The sequence below is a fragment of the Podarcis liolepis genome (assembly GCF_965112155.1).
Source record: "Podarcis liolepis genome assembly, chromosome: 1".
Taxonomy (NCBI): Eukaryota; Metazoa; Chordata; class Lepidosauria; order Squamata; family Lacertidae; genus Podarcis; species Podarcis liolepis.
The window spans coordinates 48,281,139-48,303,486 of NC_139554.1; the positions used below are offsets into that span (position 1 = coordinate 48,281,139).

The 22,348-nt window shown below is 41.8% G+C and overlaps 1 protein-coding gene across 15 annotated transcripts in view; it reads right to left on the bottom strand.

Annotated features, from left to right (window-relative positions):
- The window catches only part of RAD51B (RAD51 paralog B), a 297,374-nt gene that overhangs the window by 135,127 nt on the left and 139,899 nt on the right, over positions 1–22,348 (bottom strand). For 14 of the 15 annotated variants that reach the window (XR_014516114.1, XM_083461035.1, XM_083461034.1 and 11 more), the window contains exon 9: positions 1,857–1,966. The exons of the other annotated variant lie outside the window; for it this stretch is intronic. Coding sequence is in view for 13 of the 14 variants with exons in the window: in XM_083461035.1 (XP_083317161.1) it covers positions 1,857–1,966 (110 nt within the window). In the remaining variant the exon portion in view is untranslated. The remainder of the gene's footprint in view (positions 1–1,856; positions 1,967–22,348) is intronic. 15 annotated transcript variants of the gene reach the window in all.

Consider the following 22,348-nt stretch of genomic DNA (forward strand, 5'->3'; position numbering starts at 1 on the left):
ATTCACAAATACCTACAGAAATATAAACATTTACTTCTTAAAATGTAAAACGGATGTTTGACATAGAAGTACACGGACAATAGGAAAGTCCTCAAATCACAGTAGTCTATGCCTACACATGCTGTAACAAGCCCAAAATTTCACCTTCTAAACTAATAAGGCACTAAAATAAACTGCAGAAATACTTTTGAAAACCAAAGGTGGCCCATCCAAGAGCGTAGGTAATTCAATTGTTTTTCTCAAGCTGAGGAGAGTTCTACTGGCCATGGGAAAGTACTGGAGAAACAAGTTTATACTTATGTCTTAAGATGCATGAGAATCTTGCAATAGCAACATAACACACGCAGCTATTTCTAAAAAATAGCAGACGTGTTTCCAGACATGTTTGAAGATCCTTTCCCAGATCTAGATGCATATATTACATTCCTACCCATGGCATACATACAACTACCTCTTTAGTAAAGAAGACATCCATGTATTGGCTCTGTGTGGGCCACACCAAGAAGCATGGCTAAGTAAGATAGAATACCTACCAATGATCAAGACTAATGAAAAAATAGTGAGAGGTTAGAATGACCTCTATATCTCCCCACCTCAAAATGCTTGGATGGTGGCAATGAGCCATCTGGAGTCCCTGGCAGCAGAAGTGCATGTGCACCAGCCCAGGGGAAAAGGAATAACCATAGGAGAACAATGTCAGGCTGATTCCCCCCCCCCCATCATCAAAACAATTGCAGGGTGATGGGGAATTTTCTGAGACACTCAACTGACATCAGTGGCTACTAGACATGATGACCAAGCTCTGCCTCCACAGTTGGAGGGCAGCAGTGCTTCAAAATAGAAGAAGCAGAAGAAGAGTTTGGATTTGATATCCCACTTTATCACTACCCGAAGGAGTCTCAAAGTGGCTAACATTCTCCTTTCCCTTCCTCCCCCACAACAAACTTTCTGTGAGGTAGGTGGGGCTGAGAGACATCAGAGAAGTGTGACTAGCCCAAGGTCACCCAGCAGCTGCATGTGGAGGAGTAGGGTGCGAACCCAGTTCACCAGATTACGAGTCCACCGCTCTTAACCACTACACCACACTGGCTCTGTATACCGTAGCTGGAAACCACAGCAGAGAAGAATGCTCTTGTGCTCACATTCTGCTCCCTGGTTTCCCACAGGCAGCTGGCTGAGAACAGGGTGCTGACCTGATCCAGCAGGCTACTCTAATGTTCTTATGTCTTTGACATCAGTTGCCTTAACTGCCACAGTGGCAAGGCAAGGCAAAACTGCCTTGTGCCTGGCTCAGTCTGAGTACTATAGATGAGCAGATAAGAGATGTTACCAACAGTCGACCTTAGACTGCAGATTATACACTACATAGGCAGACCAGTTCTGTTCCAACTGCAAGCTCTGCCTTCAATGAAGGATGCATCTTCAGTTAAAGGGGCCTGGCCCACTCCTTTTACTCCAAAGGAGAGAGGTAGACTGTGGTTGTACTCTGGTTTCTATGTGATATCATTGGGCCAGAAGGGCACCAGCACCACAGGCTTGTCTTGTGAAATTTCATCCTCTGGCTTTGAGTCCTTGACCTCATCCCTGAAGAAGGGGAGTTCAACGACAGGATCATAGCCGAACTAAGGTCAGAGGAAGCTTTTTTCTGAAGTCAACCCCTGTATAGATTCCCTGTAGAGAGGAGGAAGGTGAAGCAAAGAAATAAAATGTTTTTGCCCCTCCTTCCTTCTTATTATAGGACTCTCAGTTATCTAACTAAAATACGACAACTACAACTTAAGAGTACCTTCTCTGAGCAGAATGTGTCTGTCATATACATTACTGTGGGAGTAACATTGCTTCCCCTGGTGCCTCACCTGTCTTGTCTGTGAATCCAGATACTGCAAGATGAGTCTTGTATTCACACTATGACTCCAAGTATTCCCTAGTGCTGCAGTCACATAGCCAGGCTCTCCATTTCTAGAGCCTAGAATAAAGACAGAAACACTGGTATTACATTCTTGTAACTGAAGGAAAATGAAATTTCATATTTTAAGTCCAATGCATTTTCCAAGATAACACTAGAGTGAAAAACCAAAAAAGGAGAGAGAAGATGTATTCATGTTATATCGGACGTGCTTATTATTGACAGCTGCTTATACAAGAATTAAAAACAACAACTGGCAATCATTTACCATGTCTTGCAGGGAGTTAAGACAGCTGCATGTACTTTCCATGTCATATCAGACAGACCAGTGCATGCATCCCGTAAAAGAGTAATGACCTGGGCATCAAGGAAAAGAGAGGCTGGGAAAGGCCAGATTCAAACAAAGACATGCTGTAAAGGGGTGTACAAGACGCCATCCAACAGTTTGAGCGACTCCATTCTGGATTTGTGTACTGTTTACGCCTTAGTATATTACTAGCAAATGATAAGACCAAGAATTTAACATGGCCAAACAATATGATCAATGCATCTTCTAGTTAATCATATCCTGTTATAACTTCTATTTCATTTTTTTTCTGATTTTCCAATTATTTTTATTTTAAAACATGACCAGAAAAGATGAAGCATGCTAGTATTTTCTGAGCTGCACCTCCAAAAAATGCTGACTGCTCTACTGTATACAGTGGTACCTCGGGTTATGAACTTAATTCATTCCAGAGGTCCGTTCTTAACCCAAAACTGTTCTTAAACTGAGGCGCTCTTTCGCTAATGGAGCCTCCCGCTGCTGCCGTGCCGCTGGCATGCAATTTCCATTCTCATCCTGGGGCAAAGTTCTCAACCGGAGGTACTACTTCTGGGTTAGCGGAGTTTGTAACCCAAAGTGTTTGTAACCTGATGCGTTTGTAAACCAAGGTACTACTGTATATGACAAAGTCATGCATGGGTTACCTACCAGATGTATGTCAATTTAAAAACAACCATCTGTTTCATATTCGTACACAAAGTCTGTTGAGGTACACGTTTCAAATCCATTTCCATGCTTCTTAAGTGTTTTGTCTTGGCTCTCTTTCCCAGTCACTTTGATATGTTTTTTTTTCTGGTTATATCCAAAAGCATAATAATATGACATAGTTTTCCTCAAAACTTCTTTTTTCAGACTATTAGATTTTCAAATTTTGTTAATTCTCACTCCTATTTAAAGGATCCCCCACAAACACACACACTCATATTCATTCTTTCACCTCAAACCCCTGAACTTTCAAAAAGAAAAGGCTCATAAACGTGTAAAATTAAATGAGGTTTCTCCATTATATAGGTACTGAAGACTTTCCACCATGTCACCAAATGAGAAGGGATAACTAACACAACATGTATGAGACAAAGGCTGACTCATGAGAAAAATCAACTTTTCCAAAGGTCTTATTTCTGCACCTCTATCAACTCTCACATCGTGAAAATTGCAATCCAGATGTGGATGTGGCCAGGAAACAGTTAAACTTAGCCTGCAAGCGAAGGAAATATATCATTGCCCTTGGCATTCCTGTACACACCCAGGACTCCCACTTATGTCAACAGGTAGGCTGAGTGAGCAGTGGAGGCAGGTTCAGGGGGCACAGTGGTTAGAAAGAGTGCAGGCACATAAATTACTCTTTCCTTATTTCTGGGGGGAAACACTTGTGGTACCAGGCTGCTGCAGCACCTGCCTTGACAACTGCTGGCAGGACTATTTGTGTGACCCTCTGAGCAGCTCACATATATGCTTTAGTGCAAGACAACTATTTTGGGGTAGAGCAACTCCCTTTTACAGGGCAACTGGGGGTGGGTGGGAAGGTTTCTATTTAAAACAGAAACACTATACCCCTTCTGCAATCTCTGCATGTTGTATAAAATAGAGGGAAGTAAATCAGGAAGCGGCAATGTGTACTGTGGAGGAAACTGAGGAGGTCCCCAGGAGAGTTCAGTGGCAGTTAAGAGCCAGACATTTTGCCTCTTTTAGCACCAAACACCAGGAGACAACAGATGTCTCAAGGGCAGGAAATCGGAAATGGCAGGGAGAGAGATAGGAGCTTAAATATGTTGCTTAAAAATTATTCTATTATTTCAACTGTGAAATGAATTTTTAAAAGACCATGAAAGAAGATTAACAGTGCATTGTATCACACATATCCCTTGCCTTATCCCATCTTCAACTTTACTGACATTTTCTAGAGACCCAAATAAGCCCCGCCCCCTCTGTTCCCCAATCCACAAAACAACCACCATACCAATATGTTGGCCCTAATTACAACGTTTAGGGCTTTTTAGTTTTAAAAAAGGGCAATTAGTGAGGGACATGGTAGAGGTATACAGTGGTACCCCGCAAGACGAATGCCTCGCAAGACGGAAAACCCGCAAGATGAAAGGGTTTTCTGTTTTGGAGGCGCTTCGCAAGACGAATTTCCCTATGGGCTTGCATCGCAAGACGAAAGCCCATAGGGAAATGCTGGCGGTCGGGAGCAAAGACTTTCGCCCACAGCCGGCCTTCAGAAGAGGACCTCTTCTGAAGGCTGGCGGGGGGCAAAAGTCTTTGCTCCCCCCCCCGCCTGCCTTCCCCCCCGCCTGTCCCGGGGAGATTTTTAAATGCTGGGGGTCAGGAGCGAAGCGTTCGCTGCCGACCCCCAGCATTTTAAAACACTGTTCCGAAGCGGGGCAGGGGGGCGGGAACACCTGCCCCAGCCCCCCCACTTCGGAACGCTGTTCCGAAGCGGGGAGGGGGGGCGGTAACACCTGCCCCTGCCGCCCCGCTTCGGAACGCTGCTCCGAAGCAGGGCGGGGGGCGGGAACACCTGAAGGCGGGCGGGGGGCGAAAGTCTTTGTCCCCCCTGCCTGCCTTCCCAGGGGCTTTTAAATCGCCCCGGACAGCGGAGAAGTCCTCCGCTGTCCGGGGCGATTTTAAAATGCCGCCCGCCAACATTTTAAGATCGCCCAGACAGCGGAGAAGTCCTCCGCTGTCCCGGGGTTTTTTTAAAATGCTGGGGGTGGGAAGAAAAGCCCTTGCCCCCCCCCAGCCTTCAGAAGAGGTCCAGGGACAGACTGTCCCCGGACCTGGTCTGAAGGCGGTTTCCCTAGGAACGCATTAATTGATTTTCAATGCATTCCTATGGGAAACCGTGCATCGCAAGACGAAAAACTCGCAAGACGAAGAGACTTGCGGAACGAATTAATTTCGTCTTGCGAGGCACCACTGTATAAAATTATGCATGATTTAGAAAAAAGGGGGTAGATATTAGTTTTTCTGTCTCTCTCATAATACCAGAACCAGGGTGACTGCTGTAAGATTCAGGACAAAAGGGTAGTACTTCTACACATAGTTAAACTATCACTGCCATAAAATGAAATAATGACAGTATGTGTCTGAATACCAGCTGTTGGAGATCATTAACAGAAGAGGATTGAGTCCTGCTTTGGGGCTTCCTACAGGCATTTGGTTAGCCATTGTGAGAACAAAATCCTGTAGTCTTTGCAGTGGGGCTCTTCATTTGACCCTCTTAAAACAAAACACAACTGGTGGGCACCACCTTAGATGCAGCACTGCCCCTTCTCTGACACAGGAGGCAACACCGCTTTTAAGATAGTGCTTGGAACAAGATATGCATACATTATTATTTTTCAAGGAGGTGTGCTTTTTTCCTTCAGAATTATTGGTTTCCCTCATGTGAAAGTTTAAGGAAATTAAATCAATAAATGTATCGATAGATTTAAACTGAAGTTAAAAAAAAAACAAAAACCAGAGGGACAATGCTAATCAAATCAATTGAAGGAGTTTTAAAGAGAGCTAAACAAAGCATGTCTCCACGCATGTGGTGCCCTTCACATGTTTTTTGCCTCACACTCTCCCTTCTCTCCATTCCGCAGTATTGTTTCAGATTAGGAGGTACGCTTGACAGTTTTGATGTCCAAAGGGATGATCTCATTCCCTGGACTAGCCGGCCAAGGTGCATTCCGTACCCAGGACATGGCGCACGCTTCATTGCTGATCCATGAGGAACTAATAAACAAAGGTTTGGGGGGTATGCAGAAATCTATTCAAACATGTATGCCAGCACTACATATAAATAAAAAAAATGACATATAACTAATCACTCTGCAATGCATTGGCTTGTGAAAAATAAAACACAGTGGGGGGTAGTGGATAATAATACAAAGATGCACATACTGTTCAAATAAACTGAATTAGGAGAGAAATTCTTTCTCTACATCACCTGCTCACCAGACAATCCACAATGCTCTGTGGATGCACTGAAGGGCAGAATCTTGTTCATCTTATAGATAGGAAGGAACATAGGAAGCTGCCTTATGCTGAGCCATTGGTCCATCTAGCTCAGCACTTTCTTCATGGGTTGGCAATGATTCTCCCATTTCATACAGCCCTACTTAGAGATGCCAGAGATTGAGCTTGGTCCCTTCTGCATACAAAGTAGATGCTCTACTATTGAGTTATGGGCCCTCCCCAACATATGACTTTTCCCCATACCGAAACAGCTTGATAAGCCCTGGAAAAGCATGACTCATTATTTTTTTAAAAAAAATAAAAAAATTTTATTGAATGATTTTACGTTACAAAAAACAATGCAGCCATACTACCACTAAATATAATTAAGAAATAAAAATTACATACATCGATATTTAGTTTGTTATTTGTTATTTATCGTCTTATTTCCTCCCAAACATTGCATACAACACACATATGTGCAGACACCCACACACCCACACCCGCACCCAAAATGATAATAATGAAAGTAAATATTTCCCCCCTTTTATCTCCCAAAATATTTTCTTCAACTTTGACTTCCTGTCAAGTCCCTTTGCATATCTTTTATCTTACATTTGAATGTACACAAAACAATAAACCTTTCTATATAATTTTTCTAATACATTCTGAAAACATAATAAATCCTTAATTGTTATCCACCTCCTTTTAGTTCCTTTATCACTCTAATGCTAGCATGGAGTCAAAACTATTATTGTATTTTTGAACATATCTTCTATAACCATCCCATTTTTCCGCAAATTTTTGCTTTGACTCATTCAAGGATCTTCATGATTTCTGGTGATTAGGAGGATAGTAGTATAAACGTGCTGAAGACCAACAGCTATTCCTCTCCTTTCCACCTGAATCAGATGACGTAGTAGATATGCTGATAGATATGAGGTAGTAGATAAGCAGTGATGCACTTATGAGGGGCAAATAAACTATGAGTGAATCCCAGTGAGATGAAGGTACAGGCTTTTTGGGTGCAGGGATTAGGAGGACAGCCTATTTTGGATGGGGTAGCACTTCCCCAAATGAAGCAGGTATGTAGGCTGATAGAACTATCTGATCCACAATTGTAACAGGAGGTCCAGATGTCTTCAGTGGCAAGGAATGTCTGTTTCCAGCTCCACTCAGTTTGCCTGCTTTGGCAATTCCTGGACCAGGAAAGCCTGCTATAAGTAATGCATCCAGGGATCCTCAATTATTATTTTTTTAAAAAATACAACCACGGGGTGATGGCGAATGTAACTTGAGTAACTTAAGTCCATGAGCTTCAGTGGGTCTACACTGAGTATGGATTTGTTGGATACCCCCATATTTTTGGTTGCTCTTGAAAATGTTTTAACTTTTGCTCCCTTTCTCCATTTAGATCACAATCCTAAAGAAATATGTGAATATTTGCTAGAAAAATGACTTTTTCATAGATTCCCACCCCCACACTGGTATAACCAGTGAGACTTAATGAGGCTTTTCTAAACAAACAAAAGATCTAAGCCAAGCTCCACCCACCCTGAAAATAATATGAGCTCTAGATTTAGTATTAAGAATAGTAATGTGAATTCTCTACCGGGTCAATCACATTATGTTTGTTTTTAATTTCAGGATCCTTGGAAGTGGCATGCAGGTTTACTGTCATCACAACATGTTTTGCATTAGGGAATCTCAACTCCTGGCGTCAGTGGGTTCATGTGGATTCCATTTTGTTTTGAAACCCTTCAGTGAGAGGCCTCAAGCCAGTACTTAGGCTCTTGTCTACTAAAGAACCAAAAAGAAAAAGAAAAGAAATTATCCAGCTGTTCTGAATCCTAGCCAGATGATCTACTAGATGCACCAACCCTGAGTAAAATGATCAGGTTTCACAGACTCTGTGGAGGTGGGAAGACAGCTGGTTGTTTTATAGTGGCAGAGAGAGGCTAAGATTAGGAGTTGCAGAAAACCACAACCTAAAAGAATTGATGAGATTCTCTCTTTTCATTTGAAAGGAAAAAACTTATGTGGTTAACAATAACAAACATTTTAACTTCCAATATTCTAACTGTCTCCTCTTTCTGTTTTTATAGTTACTCTGTTGTGTTGATTTTGCAGCAATGATGGTGCAGTATAAGAGGATATACACTCTGATCACCAATAACTCCTGATGCTCTTCTTCAAATTCAGTATTTCGCTCAGCTTTTCTGTTTGACAGGCTGAAAAATTCTCTCATCTGAACATAACTTGCAAAAGTGTGTCTATAAAACTCCAGTTTTCTCTACCGTTCTGTTCTTCCTATATGCCTTGATAGGATCCTGCAACCAATCCTGTTTCCAAATATCTTCCCCTCTTCATCCTTATTTCTTGTATTATAAAAACAGTTCCCACTCCAAAATCATATTTACTTATTCATCATTTAGAAGAAGAAAAGGAAGAATTTTGTTTCTTGTCTGTACACAAGAAGGGATTTAGGACATGGAAGTCCCAAATAGCATTTCTGAAGACTAGCATAAAAGCATAGAATTGCAGAGTTGGAAGGGACCCTGAGGATCATCCAGTCTATGCAATGCAGGAATATGCAGCTGTCCCATACTGGGATCGATCCTGCACACTCTAACCGACTGAGCTCAGCAGAATTGCAGTGTGGACTGTTTCTGTTCAGGGTTTTAGCCTGCCAGCACTTTCTTCTTTCAGGATACTTAGTCCTGTTCCTCTCTCCTCCAAATCCAACAGTCAGCCAGTACTCATTGGCAACCCAAAATACTCAGTCCCAACTGAGCCGTTTTGGGCTCCCCTCGTGCTGCTTTGTACTTCTGCAAACCTTTCAATTCCTCCAGGCCTGCTCATAGCATTCTCTCAGGTGTGTGGATGGTGTCATTTTAGTTGCATAAAGCGCAACACTCGGAGAACTGAGTTTTCTGAAAATTTATTATGAGTGTTACTATGAGCTATTACATAAAATTCTTCCCTTAGGAGAGAATACAATGGTATTAAGCATATTGGATGTGGTGATTGTGAGGGAGTGGAATGCTTGAATTACATATGCTTATGTCCCTTAAAGCTTGAGGAAGAAACAAGAGAGATTTGAAACTGTCAGTGCAAATTCAAACGCCTCTGCACACTAGGCTCAAAACCTCAGGGTAAAGCATTTCATTTTCCCACGCCAGTCTCTCTCAGCTGTTATGTTATGTCATTCTTTGCTGCTGTTCACCCATCATCTGGATTTGCCATTTTTACAAATTCCACAAGCTAAAACCTAGAAAGTTGCCTAACACGCATAAGCCTCACAGTAAAAATATTTAAAAGGAAAAAAGCAGTAGTTTCAGGGATGGATCTTACACTCCCACCCCACCCCACATACTGATCCATATTATTGTTTATAAAGTGCTTAAACTTAGGTATATTCAGCAAAGGTGAAGTTATGAACAGTGCAGGAAGATTTTTCCATCTGCATATATTGAGTTCTATTAGAAAAGTTGTTGCACCAGCATCTGTAGGGAACACATTTCTTTATTTATAGGTAATGATTGCATTCATCTTCTGGGGAGATACATGTTGAATCAAACTATGAGAAGGATCTCATTGCAGACTGAAATGAGTTCATCAAACATTGCTCATGTCAATTCCACATGGATTTCAACTTATGGCAAAAGGATAATATCTCAGTGTGATTAAAAAACTAAACCCTGACCTGCAGATTCATCCTTGAAAGTAATCTTGAACTGTGTCCTAAGTGGAATTAGGCTTCATGATTCCTCTCTGCTGAGATGAAAATGATTTGCAGGAAATACTAGTTAGAGAGGCCACAATTCCAGTGGGGTCTACAACAACTAGTCCAGCCCATTTCTCAGAAAACCATGAAAACCATGAAATCTCATTAGTTAGTATCATGCACAGATATTCCATATCCCCCATGCAGCCAGGACCTGTTAGGTCTGGGTGTTTTCCAGTAAGGTAATTGGGCCTAAGTGTCTCACTGAGGAGCAAAATGAAATTGCCAGCTGGAGTCAACTCCAGAAAGGCAGTCAATGCACATATAGGATAGGTGAGAATGAGGAACCGGTGAAAGGCTTGATGCAACAAGGAGTCTGTGAGCTCCGGACAGGAGGTACTTTCCACACCAAGCCTGATTACAAAAGGAGAGGCTTACACAGAAGTTTGTATAGGGACAAAGTGGCCATTCATGGAAGGGCTGAGAGCTGGTGTAGCCGAAAGAGGACTATGTTCCTCAACAGAGATGAATGGCATGAGGAGCAAGGATCCAGGTTAGCTTCTGGCAGATAAAGCTGGTACTTTCAACTTCTGTTCACTTCTAAATTTGATAGGGGAACCCTGACAAGACATTCTTAAGATGTAAATTAATATCCCCATGTGTATATTTCTGTTGTAATTACCACAATAATTCTTCTGCAAGCGTTAGACAATAGAATTGTTGGGACATCTCTTGGTTTGTCTTCACTGCTATTGCTGCTTACTAAGAATGAACCAACATATCTTTCCAACTGATTTAGATTTTTTCATCTGGTTGACACATCTGCCAACAGCCACGTTTTACAAGAATTTTCAAAAATATAGGCTTGAGGCACAAAAGAATTTGGACACCTGAATTTTGCATGTCTGTCAACAGTACTTTGGTTAATTACAGGCACAACTTGAAAGCAATTATTTCATCTTGGATTTTAATCTAAATACTAGTCCAAATTGTTCTTTGTGCAAGTCACAATGTTCAGAACTATTTCCTCCCTGTGCTTGAACCATGGGACTATTTAAAATCCAACCTTTTCAGCTGCAATATCACTTTCCCCTACTCAAAAATAAAGGCCTGGAGTTCCAACTAGAATCATAGCATAGGAAAGAACGAAACCAAAAATGTAAGCCTAGATATGAATGTTAACATTGACCGGGGAGTTGGGGAGGGGAACAATCCTATTCACACCTGCAGTCTGACTTGACTGTCTATCTAAATGGACATTATTTAAAAATAATAATAATTTAAATAAACAGATCTGAGACAATAGTAACATCATTGCCGGATCCAAATAATCAAATGCCACACCCTAATACCACATTCACACACACAATAGAAGCATTGTTTCTACCTTTACAAACAGATACCAGAACTCTGCCATGAAAAGAAAACATGGTCATAATGTCCTCCAAATTGAACAGGTCTGATTTACAGACAATATGGGAAACAGTTCGTGCAACTTTTAAGGCAGTAAACATCTTGCTCTTAATGTTAAAGGATCTCAAAGAAGCAGGTTACAACTACAGTGGTACCTCGGGTTACATATGCTTCAGGTTACATACGCTTCAGGTTAAAGACTCTGCTAACCCAGAAATAGTACCTCGGGTTAAGAACTTTGCTTCAGGATGAGAACAGAAATTGTGCTCCGGCTGCACGGCGGCAGCAGGAGGCCCCATTAGGTAAAGTGGTGCTTCAGGTTAAGAACAGTTTCAGGTTAAGCACGGACCTCTGGAACGAATTAAGTACTTAACCAGAGGTACCACTGTACTCTCAAATAAACTTCCAATGCTCTTCTATTAGTGTGACTGCCAATTCCCAAAAAGACAGGCAGAAAATAAAATAAAATGAACCAAGTTATTCAGGGCTGATTTGTGTGTAACAAGTACAGTGCAGCGACTGCTCTTTGGTGGCTTCTTTCAACGTTACTTTGGCAACATAGGAAAAAAATAATAATGTGAGATGGCAGAATTACATATGCCATCATCAGAGGCCAGATTGTGAGAGCGAGGCATAGGAAAACAGCAACAAGGTCGCAAAAACCATATTGCTTCCATAACATCAAGAACCAGAGTTGAATCAAGGTTTTGTAGAAGATATTTTTTCTGAGAAGCTTTCTAAGCTTTTTCTTTTTCTGCTCTCCCTAGAAAAAAAGGCCACTTTGCAGAATTTTCTCCAAATATTTTCTACCATTTTTTGTGGCAGCAGGTATACCTTCTTTCCCTGTCAAGCCCCAGAATGATGCTAGGTCCAGGAATTTGCAAAGGATGCAAAATGGTGGGAAGACTGCCAACAAGTTATTGCTGCTGGTACCACTTGAAGCGTGGGTTGGGGGCTGGATAGAGCGATAGATGATAGATAGATGGATAGATAGATAGATAGATAGATAGATAGGGCTATGCCACTGCTAATCGTGAGCTCCACTCTCAATAAACTATTGGAGTATTTCTCCTCTAGTCCTAGACAAGGACTATTCCCAACTAGAAATCTGTACTGTGCCTAAAAATAAGGCCCTGAAGAGGCTTGGGACCATTTTCACAAATCTGCCACAGCTGTCATCACTACCATCACCACCAACAATAAGGACTTGTGTGTGTTGTCTCATATTGGGCAGTATCCAATGAAGTTGTTCGTTAGGGCAAGGACTTATGGCTATGCAAAGGAAAGTCCCCATCTCTTCTCCAATCCCTAAATCTGTTCTAGGGGTTCCCCCAATCCTCTAGAACAGATTTGGGGAGGAGAGATTGGGGACGTTGCATTGCACAAATGTAAATTTTTGCACTAATGGAACTACTTCACCAGATACTGCTCATTGTTAGGAAATTTATGTTGAGCACAATGACTGCCAAATCCCAGGAGAGCAAATCATCTCCAGCTATATGACAACTTCACCTCATGGCCAGGCATAATCGACTTTGTAATTTCCATATAGTCAAAGCTGATTTTCAGTTGCCCAACAAGACTCTTAAGGAGACTATAAAAATGCAGTGTTTTCGCAGCTTCAAAACAAGAAATTTAGAATGTCAGCTTTGTTAATAGTGTATGTATACATTATGGTCTATAGGGGCTGGTGCCATACCTCTCATAACAACAACAAACATAGCCCACATCTGTAACATAATAAGAACCATCACTGCTTTAAGTAAAGTAATTCCTACACAGCCACATGAAGAAAAAAAAGATACTGAATGTTTGGGCTGTACGGTTTTTGTCTCTCCTGTGAAATATTGATCCCCCCTGTCACTTTTAATGTCATTTTTAGCTAGTTAAAAGTATAGTTAAGGATGTTAGAGTCCAAACTATTTCACAGAAACTTTTTTTTTTTTTTGTAATAGAGATGGGGAGAGGGAGGGAGGGAGAGAGGGAGGGAAGTTTCAAATAGCAACATTGTCCAAAAGGGTGAAAGGGAACAGATGGCCGTGGAGAATGCAGACTCAAAGCTCTGAAGAAAAGGCCTATATTGACAGATCTTGCTGTTTCCTATTCAAGCATGAACGCTCTGGCATGGAGAGTTAAGACGATACAAGGAGCGACCTCTGTTCCCAGCAACCCGCTACGGGCAACTGGCCTCTGAAGCTTTCTGAGAAAAACAAGGAGACACAGACAGACAAACAGATATGGCAACAAGCCCAGCTCTCAGCTATCGGGGAAAAAAATAGAAAGGCCAGAAGCAGCTGCCTTTTCCTGGCTCCAGAGCAGAGCATTAGAAAGAGCATTTCCAGCCTTTCACATCTTCCTTTTCAGAGCCAGCTTCTTCCAGGGGTCAACCTCAAGCTGCTGGTCTTTGCCCCGAGCCGAGGTGAAAAAAAGGACAGATCAGAACTTGTCTTGCTCATTGAAAACTGCTCTCTTTAATCATAAGAACTCCCTCCAGCAAACACAAAAATTTCAGACATAACCCCCTAATGATAACGCTTGAGGTTTTGTGTGTAACAAGCCCTGGGGATTTAAATTTAAAGAATTTAAAGCTGCAGTTCCCACACTCAGGTTTAACTGAGCCCATTCTCTAGCATGCACCACACAGAGCTGGCCCCCCTCCCTCAAGCACAGCGCTGGGAGAGTCCTGGGAATCCCATCACTAGCAAGTGTCTCTCGTGTGTGTGTGTGTGTGTGTGTGTGTGTGTGTGTGTGTGTGTGTGTCACCCTATCACCATAATATAATCACTGTTGTTTTCCTGCAGTGATGTTGAGTACATTTAAAGCAAACATCCAAACTCAAACTTTAGAGTGCAAAGATTTTTTAAAAATGAACGCACACCCATACCTCAAAACTGTCAGTGGCTTGGAGCACCGCAGGGAATTGAAAGTGCCTGCACTGTGTTTTTAAAAAGAAGCACTGGTTCATTGTATCTTATCCTTTCCCTATTGTATTCTCTCTGCTGAGAGCACAGGAAGTATCTGTGTGGATTTGGCCTGAGTTTCTTGCTACTTTGCCAATTTTTAAAGACTTTCCTTTTTCACAGTACTCTTTCATCAAGGAATGTCCAACCTGCTCAACACCGAAGCAAGCATCTGAAATATCCACCATCAGATATATTGCAATAAACCACATGGGCTAGAAATGTAATTGAAAAAAATGAAATGTGAGATTCCCCACCTGCAAGTCTCAACTTTCTCAGCCTCCTCAAATCCAACAGACAGGAAAAATGGAAGTCTGTTTACCATGAACTTCCATTTCTCCTGGTGCTTCACAGAGAGCAGTTCTGACCACTGGGATATAGCAGAGCAGTAAAAAAATATATAGGGTGGACTTCTGCAGAGGCCTGTCAGAATGTGACCACCTTCTGTAGCACCCTATGCCCAAAGGCCACATCTGCAGAAGAGAAGGTGTCAATTCTATTATGTTTAGCAAATTCATGGAGAGATGCCCAGGTAGGCCCCTCTGCAACTCTCAGAAATGGAGAAACTACCAATGTAAGCTGATGAGGTGGTTGCTTAACATAGTTAAGGTTCCAAACAGGAAACCAATGGACCATTAGAGGATTCCACTGACCCACCCCCTCTAAGGAACCATTTGAATGTGAGGCGAGAAATCCAAGACAGATCACAGTCAGATCACACTGAGCTCCAACCAGGTTACACTGAACTGGGAGTCCTGCTGATTCCACATACCCAAATCACCACAGTCCTCAGGTGGGGGCCCTAGCCGTACAGACAGACATCTGTTGCAATAACTTCTCTGTGAAGCTCCTCAAGGCTCCCCCCCCCCCGGGCACCTGTGCTGGACCACCCACCAACAAAGCTCTTTGCCAGATGATGCGGTATGGCAATCTGGAGATGTCTGGATTCCATAATCTGAGTCTGGTAAGTAATAAGGTGTGTAGATGTGCCTGTGAAATGAGATCTTGGCAGGACACCATCATGCCCAGAAGCTGCACCAGAACCATCAGATCTATGATCAGTGACACGAGAACTTGATATATGGGGAGGGTCCATTTCTCCCCGAGCTCCTCCAAGTGGTGCATGCTGAATGTCCAACTAAACCTTGGAGTGGGTGACATGCTGAGTGGGTTCCAAGGAACTCTTCTCCCAATTTATGATGAAGCCATGGATTTGCAGGCATTCCAATCTAGTATTCTGGTCCCATCTGCATTTCTCCCTCAAGGTGAACCAAAACAAAAGAACATTCAGGTATGTCTGCACCCTCATGCCCAAGGTCCTCAGATATGTCACAATGGCCACCAAGACCTTCACAAATACTCTGGGGACTGTGGAGAGGCCCATAGGGAGGGCCCAGTGTTGAAAATGGCGAGCTATGCAGCTGAAGTGAAGGAACTTCTGGGATGAGGAACTGTAGTTAGGCCTCCAACAGATCAATTAATGTCATCCAGTCATCCCTGTCCAGAACCTGCGCAATGGAACTCAAGAGTCAGAGACTTCAATTTGAAGCACTTGTGGCTGATATGTTTGCTCAGCCACTCAAATCCAGATTAGTGTGGGTGTGAATCCGGGAGATCAACTTGATCTCAAGAAGGTGATGGATTGCTATCCCATAGGCCAAGTGTTTTCCTGCCCAGGAGGACTGAGGCGTTGGGGGAAAGTACTCACTTGGAAGACCAACAACCTCCAGAGCGTAGCTTAGAGTGAATGTCTTGAGGAGCCATCTGTCTGTTATCATTGAACTCAAGATGTGAAAATGTAAGAAGCTGGTTTCCTATGACTTCCTGAGGAGGAACTTCCCTGGTGTCAGGAGGAGGGGTCTTTGGGGGCCAATTCTGGAATCTGGACTATGAAGAAATGGCTGCAGTAGATGAGAATGGTAGCCTGGAAGACCTTGACCCTGAGGACTTAAGCTGGTTGTGCCATTATGGCTTGAAAACCAACTGCATTCCAAAGCTTTTAAGATGGCTTTTGGCTCAGAAAGGACTAACCCTGCTTGAACTTGCAGTCCTCCTCCTTAGATGTTAGTAGAGTCTTCTGCTTGTCTAAAATTTCCATCAGACAGGACTCCAACTACCCCTGAACAACTTTGCTCCACAAAAAGGCATACTCCAAAGGCACATGTGAGAACCAGAGTCTGCATCCAAGCTATGGCCTCCAGAAGCTCCTGTGTCTTCTTATGTGTGCACTAGGTAGCTTGCCCCTAATATCTAAAGAACTACAAAACAGCACTCCATGGTTAAATGCTATTAAAATGGTCCATGCCATGAATTTCTACATTAACTGCAAAAGGGGCAAAGACTAGTTTATTATTAATTTGATGATGATGATACATATTTAAAGATATTTTTTCCTCGCTATCACAATTTCCATAGGAAAAAAAAGTTAGCCCAATCTTACAGTATAACCCTTATTTCAAAGGGGGGGGGGGAGAGAGAGAGAGAATGCATGAATGAATGTGTTAATACCGATGCAAAAAGCAGTGCTTGCAAATTGGGTCTGTCTTCCAAATCCCAGGACAGGTGGCCCCCAAAGTATATTCCCACACATTCCATATACCACATCTGCTGTCTAAATGCATTTTTAGGTCCCTGTAAGAACAGTCAGAGGTTTAAAATATGGGATGTATAAATGTTAACTGATCTCTTACAACATCTATCTGCACACAAGTATCCTTGTCACTTCAAAATAAGATTTATGTCATAAAAACATTTAGCCATTTACGTATATTTTAGCATTCATTTTATTATGTTAAAAGCAAACATATAAAAGGAAAGTGGTAAATGATGGCCATTAAGACCAATTAATTGAGAGATGGGCCTTGTTTATTCATTTCTGGAATGAAGAAATAACAGCTGACATTTCCCCTCAAGTTTTCCTGCTGCTTTTGTTGTTAATAGAGCACTATCAAATATTTGCCAACAAAGGTCCGTATGGTTAAAGCCATGGTTTTCCCAGTAGTGATGTATGGAAGTGAGAGCTGGACCATCAAGAAGGCTGATCACCGAAGAATGGATGCTTTTGAATTATGGTGCTGGAGGAGACTCTTGAGAGTCCCATGGACTGCAAGAAGATCAAACGTATCCATTCTTAAGGAAATCAGCCCTGAGTTCTCATTGGAAGGACAGATCGTGAAGCTGAGGCTCCAATTCTTTGGCCACCTCATGAGACGAGAAGACTCCCTGGAAAAGACCCTGATGTTGGGAAAGATGGAGGGCACAAGGAGAAGGGGACGACAGAGGACGAGATGGTTGGACAGTGTTCTCGAAGCTACAAAAGTGAGTCTGACCAAACTGCGGGAGGCAGTGGAAGACAGGAGTGCCTGGCGTGCTCTGGTCCATGGGGTCATGAAGAGTCAGACACAACTAAACACAATTTAGGATTAGAAAAATTTGAAACTGAGGGAAACAAAAATGGACAGATCTGTCTGTCTCTACTGAAAAGTGCTGTGTTATGTCAGTCGGCTTGATCAAATGTGCCACACCATTTTTTCTTAAAACGTTTAAAAAACAGTTTCATTTTTTAAAATCTTGGGACCCTGCAATTCTATACTGAACAACTTGTGCACTGGAGCATACGAAGCTATATTAATTGAAAAGATGTTATTCAAATACAGTATGTACCTTGTAAGATCTTTTGTGCTGTTCAACTGTGTTGAGGCTGTCTGAAAAGTATGCAACCCAACAACTATGCAGAATATGGGTGGATTACAAACAAATAGAAATTCAGAAACCAAACTCTTCCTTTCCATGTTTCAACCCTACCAAGTCACCAACTGAACAAATGTTTGTCACAATAAAATGTGGATCTCTTCCATTCATCCTACCCAACCAGTGCACCTTTGAAGCAGAGAGTGACACCATTTAAGTCAGAACAACAACATGTGAATGCTGCTTTAGGAAACAATCAACATTTGTTTAGAGGGAAAGTGTGCCTCAAGCTGAGAACAGAATGCTCCCAGGGTGTCTGAATTGCTGGACAGATGTTCCTGGATATCAAGGAATGGCTGTGCAGCCAATCAACTATAAACACACATTTTGTAATACTTTAAAAGTCTCTTTGGTCTTTTGTAGAATCTGTCACAGGAACCAAGTAAATATGGTAACTTGTCCTTCTTTGTTGACTTTTAAAGCACTCTCAAAAATATTTCAGACACAGGAGGGGGCATCAGTGGGGTATGTGAATATTTGTAGTCCTGTATGTCAGATATTTGGCTGTACTGAGAAATAACTGTCCTATTTATTCACAAGGCCAGATGTGGTGGAGGCAGCTCTGATGCAAACTTCCTTTGAGCACTTTACCAAGGATTTCAGCCCTGACCCATAGAGACTTTCTCTACGGGAGGTGAAAGGCAATTTACTTTCCAGGCTTAGATCAGATGCTGGCTCTGCCAAATGTGACAAATTGAATTTGATGCTTTGAAGATGCAAACTTCATGTTTCTGATCATCTAAAAAGGGAAATGTCTTACCATAAATTCTCATTCTTGATAGTGGACAGAGGGCAGTCTTAGCCTTCTAAAACACTCCATCCTAGTGGAATATAGAGTTGCATTTGCTTATTCGGGGAGAGGGATCTCCCTGCCTTCCAAAACAGAGCATTCCGCAAAGCAGAATCTCCTGAAACTAATAAACAAACAATGCAATGCCAACGTGGCAACAGTACAAATGTTAACAAAATACAGTTTAAAGAAGTGAAGTGGGCATCCCTAGGCGCTCCTGCCTTATTTTCCTCAGATATGTTTATGGCCTGGTTCAGATGAAACACTGAACAAGGGTCTAGCATGACATAGACAACCTTTGGGTTCATTTACTTCCCATTAAAAGCCACAAGACTGGAAGTTTTTGCTTCTATTTCCTAATATCCACTGATTATTATTACCTCTGAATTTAAATCTGTACTGCTCTTAGCTATAGATTAGGAGGAAGAGCCAACTTCACAAACCTTCATTTGTTTCTCTAGTTGAGACCAGTTACATTTTGTTGGGGTTCTGACATTAGTCAAAATCATAGAATCATAGAGTTGGAATAGACCACAAGGGCCATCGAGTCCAACCCTCTGCCAAGCAGGAAACACCATCAGAGCACTCCTGACATATGGTTGTCAAGCCTCTGCTTAAAGACCTCCAAAGGAGGAGACTCCACCACACTCCTTGGCAGCAAATTCCACTGTCGAACAGCTCTTACTGTCAGGAAGTTCTTCCTAATGTTTAGGTGGAATCTTCTTTCTTGTAGTTTGGATCCATTGCTCCGTGTCCGCTTCTCTGGAGCAGCAGGAAACAATGGTGGGGAGGGGGGTGGATTATGACTTGCTCCTTGTGGCTGAGCCAAAGAGAGAGTAAAGGTTGCTTACAAGTCCAAGGGCTGTTCATGCAATGCTGAAAGAGAGGCATGGGCTTCTCGCAGATATGTGGTCGGCCACTGTGATTTTGAATTAATGTTCTTTTGGTCTGATCCAGCAAGGCAAAACGAGTTTCATTTAGGTAGATTACTCTCCATGTATCCTCCCAGAATAGGAATTTACAGTAAATACAGTAAAAAACCTTTTCTTCTAAAGTGGATAGAGAGGAGTATCACCTCCCAAAGGTGTAAGTCATGTTACAACTTATGGATATCCTCAAAATGGCAGCATACTTTAAAGTACCCTTCTCCCAAAACGCTACTGCCCAGATGAGTGAAGATTAATTCTGCAGCATCTCATGAAATTCCCAGTCAAGAGTACTATTATAAGATGACACCTTAGACAGATAATTATGAATAGTACGCATGGGTGGTCTCTTCTTTTGCAGTATGACCCCAAAAGGATGAAGCAGCAACTGAATGCGCAGTGATGCACAGGAACCTCGCCTAGCCCCAATTTCTGTGACAATACTGCCCTTCAGTGATCTAGGCTTAGAATATACAGTAGCTTTGGAAGTATTCCTGAAATGACCAAGGCATAAACACAGTATTTGGCAAACATGGAATTTTAATATATGGTGGACTAGGAAGAAAAGGCAAGCTTCCATTGGGATTCCCCCCCCCCTCAGTTTGTTGTTGCATAAACACCATACCATGCTGGTGTTTATACTGTGAATGCTAAGTAACTGGAGCATGAGAGATTACCTTTGCTGGAATTAAAGATGACTACCATAACTCACAGTCACCAATAATATGTTCTTCATTTGTTCCGGAGGAGATTTATAGCCTTTTTTTTTTTTTTTTGAGTCACACTGCAATAAATTTTTGTGCCTTCTCTATACCTACATGGCCTTGAGACATAAGCTCAGCAGTGCTAACAAAATCCTTAATTAAAGCTAATCTAACAGTTTGTTTTTAAAGGCAATTAGAGTAAAAAAATCCTTCACTTTAGCTTCCTTCTTCAGAACAAGAGGCATTCATTAAGTTCCGTTGTGCACAATAATCATTTCATTATCACCTCTCTGATTGTTCCTCCTGTTACACTCTCTCATTATCCAACTTTTAAACTCTGCTCACTCCAGCAATTATTATGTATGCCAGCAAAAAGGAAAGGGAAAGGGAAAGGGAAAGGGAAAGGGAAAGGGAAAGGGAAAGGGAAGAGTAGATGCCCATGTGGTAAGACTTGGCCTCTATAATAGTTTCTAAATCAGGGTTATTGTTTGGCTTCAGGAACAAAGAGATCACTGCTGTTGAACTGACAGTTAACTTTACTTACCCACTGTTTAAAATTGCTTGCACATCTCAATTCTAGAGTCTTTTTAGTATTTATTATTTTGGATTGCTAAAGGTACAGATGCAAAATAGGTATAGGAAAAGAAACATACTTTTGTCAACTCAGAATTCTGATGGCCCTAGTATGGGATCCAACATACTTCTATACTTTTCAAGACTGTTGAAAAGTATATACTGAATGTACTGTTTTACAGGCATATTTATAAAATTGATCAACAGGGGACCAACTACACATAAGGAGCTGCAAAGAAAGAATACCAAAACATTGGCTATGTTCCATCCTTGTTATTTCAAACGGTACCTCAGGTTAAGTACTTAATTCGTTCCGGAGGTCCGTACTTAACCTGAAACTGTTCTTAACCTGAAGCACCACTTTAGCTAATGGGGCCTCCTGCTGCTGCTGCGCTGCCAGAGCCCAATTTCTGTTCACATCCTGAAGCAAAGTTCTTAACCCGAGGTAATATTTCTGGGTTAGCGGAGTCTGTAACCTGAAGCGTATGTAACCTGAAGCATATGTAACCTGAGGTACCACTGTAAAGATAATCCAAACAATGTCATCATTTTCAGGGAAAAGGAAATTTTAAAACGTGGTATCCAGTTCAGAAAACATTGGGAAATTCACAGTTAAATTATTTCCTTTTATATCTGAATGAGACTCATTAGAATAAGCAAAGGTTGTGCTAATCAACTCAACTAACCAAATGAAAGACAGGTAATGTAACATTTATTTACATATATACCTGAAGGAGCGTCTCCACCCCCATCTTTCTGCCCGGACACTGAGGTCCAGCTCCAAGGGCCTTCTGGCAGTTCCCTCACTGTGAGAAGCAAAGCTACAGGGAACCAGGCAGAGGGCCTTCTCGGTGGTGGCACCTGCCCTGTGGAACGCCCTCCCATCAGATGTCAAGGAAATAAACAACTACCTGACATTTAGAAAACATATGAAGCCCTGTTTAGGGAAGTTTTTAATGTGTGACATTTTAATGTATTTTTAATCTTTGTTGGAAGCCACCCAGAGTGGCTGGGGAAACCCAGCCAGGTGGGTGGGGTACAAATAAATTATTATTATTATTATTATTATTATTATTATTATTATTATTATTATTATTATTAAAGCCTTTCTGGCTCTGAATTCTCAAACTGTATTATTATTATTATTATTATTATTATTAAAACTTTTCTGGCTCTGAATTCTCAAACTGTATTTTTCCCAGTGAACAATTCCTACAGATCTGACATATTCCACCTTGTGACAAAGAAGGAGTAGCAAATAAAGTGCCAAATGATAAATCTGTGTCATAAAAAGATTATATGTTCTGAGCCTCCTCTATTACAATTGTA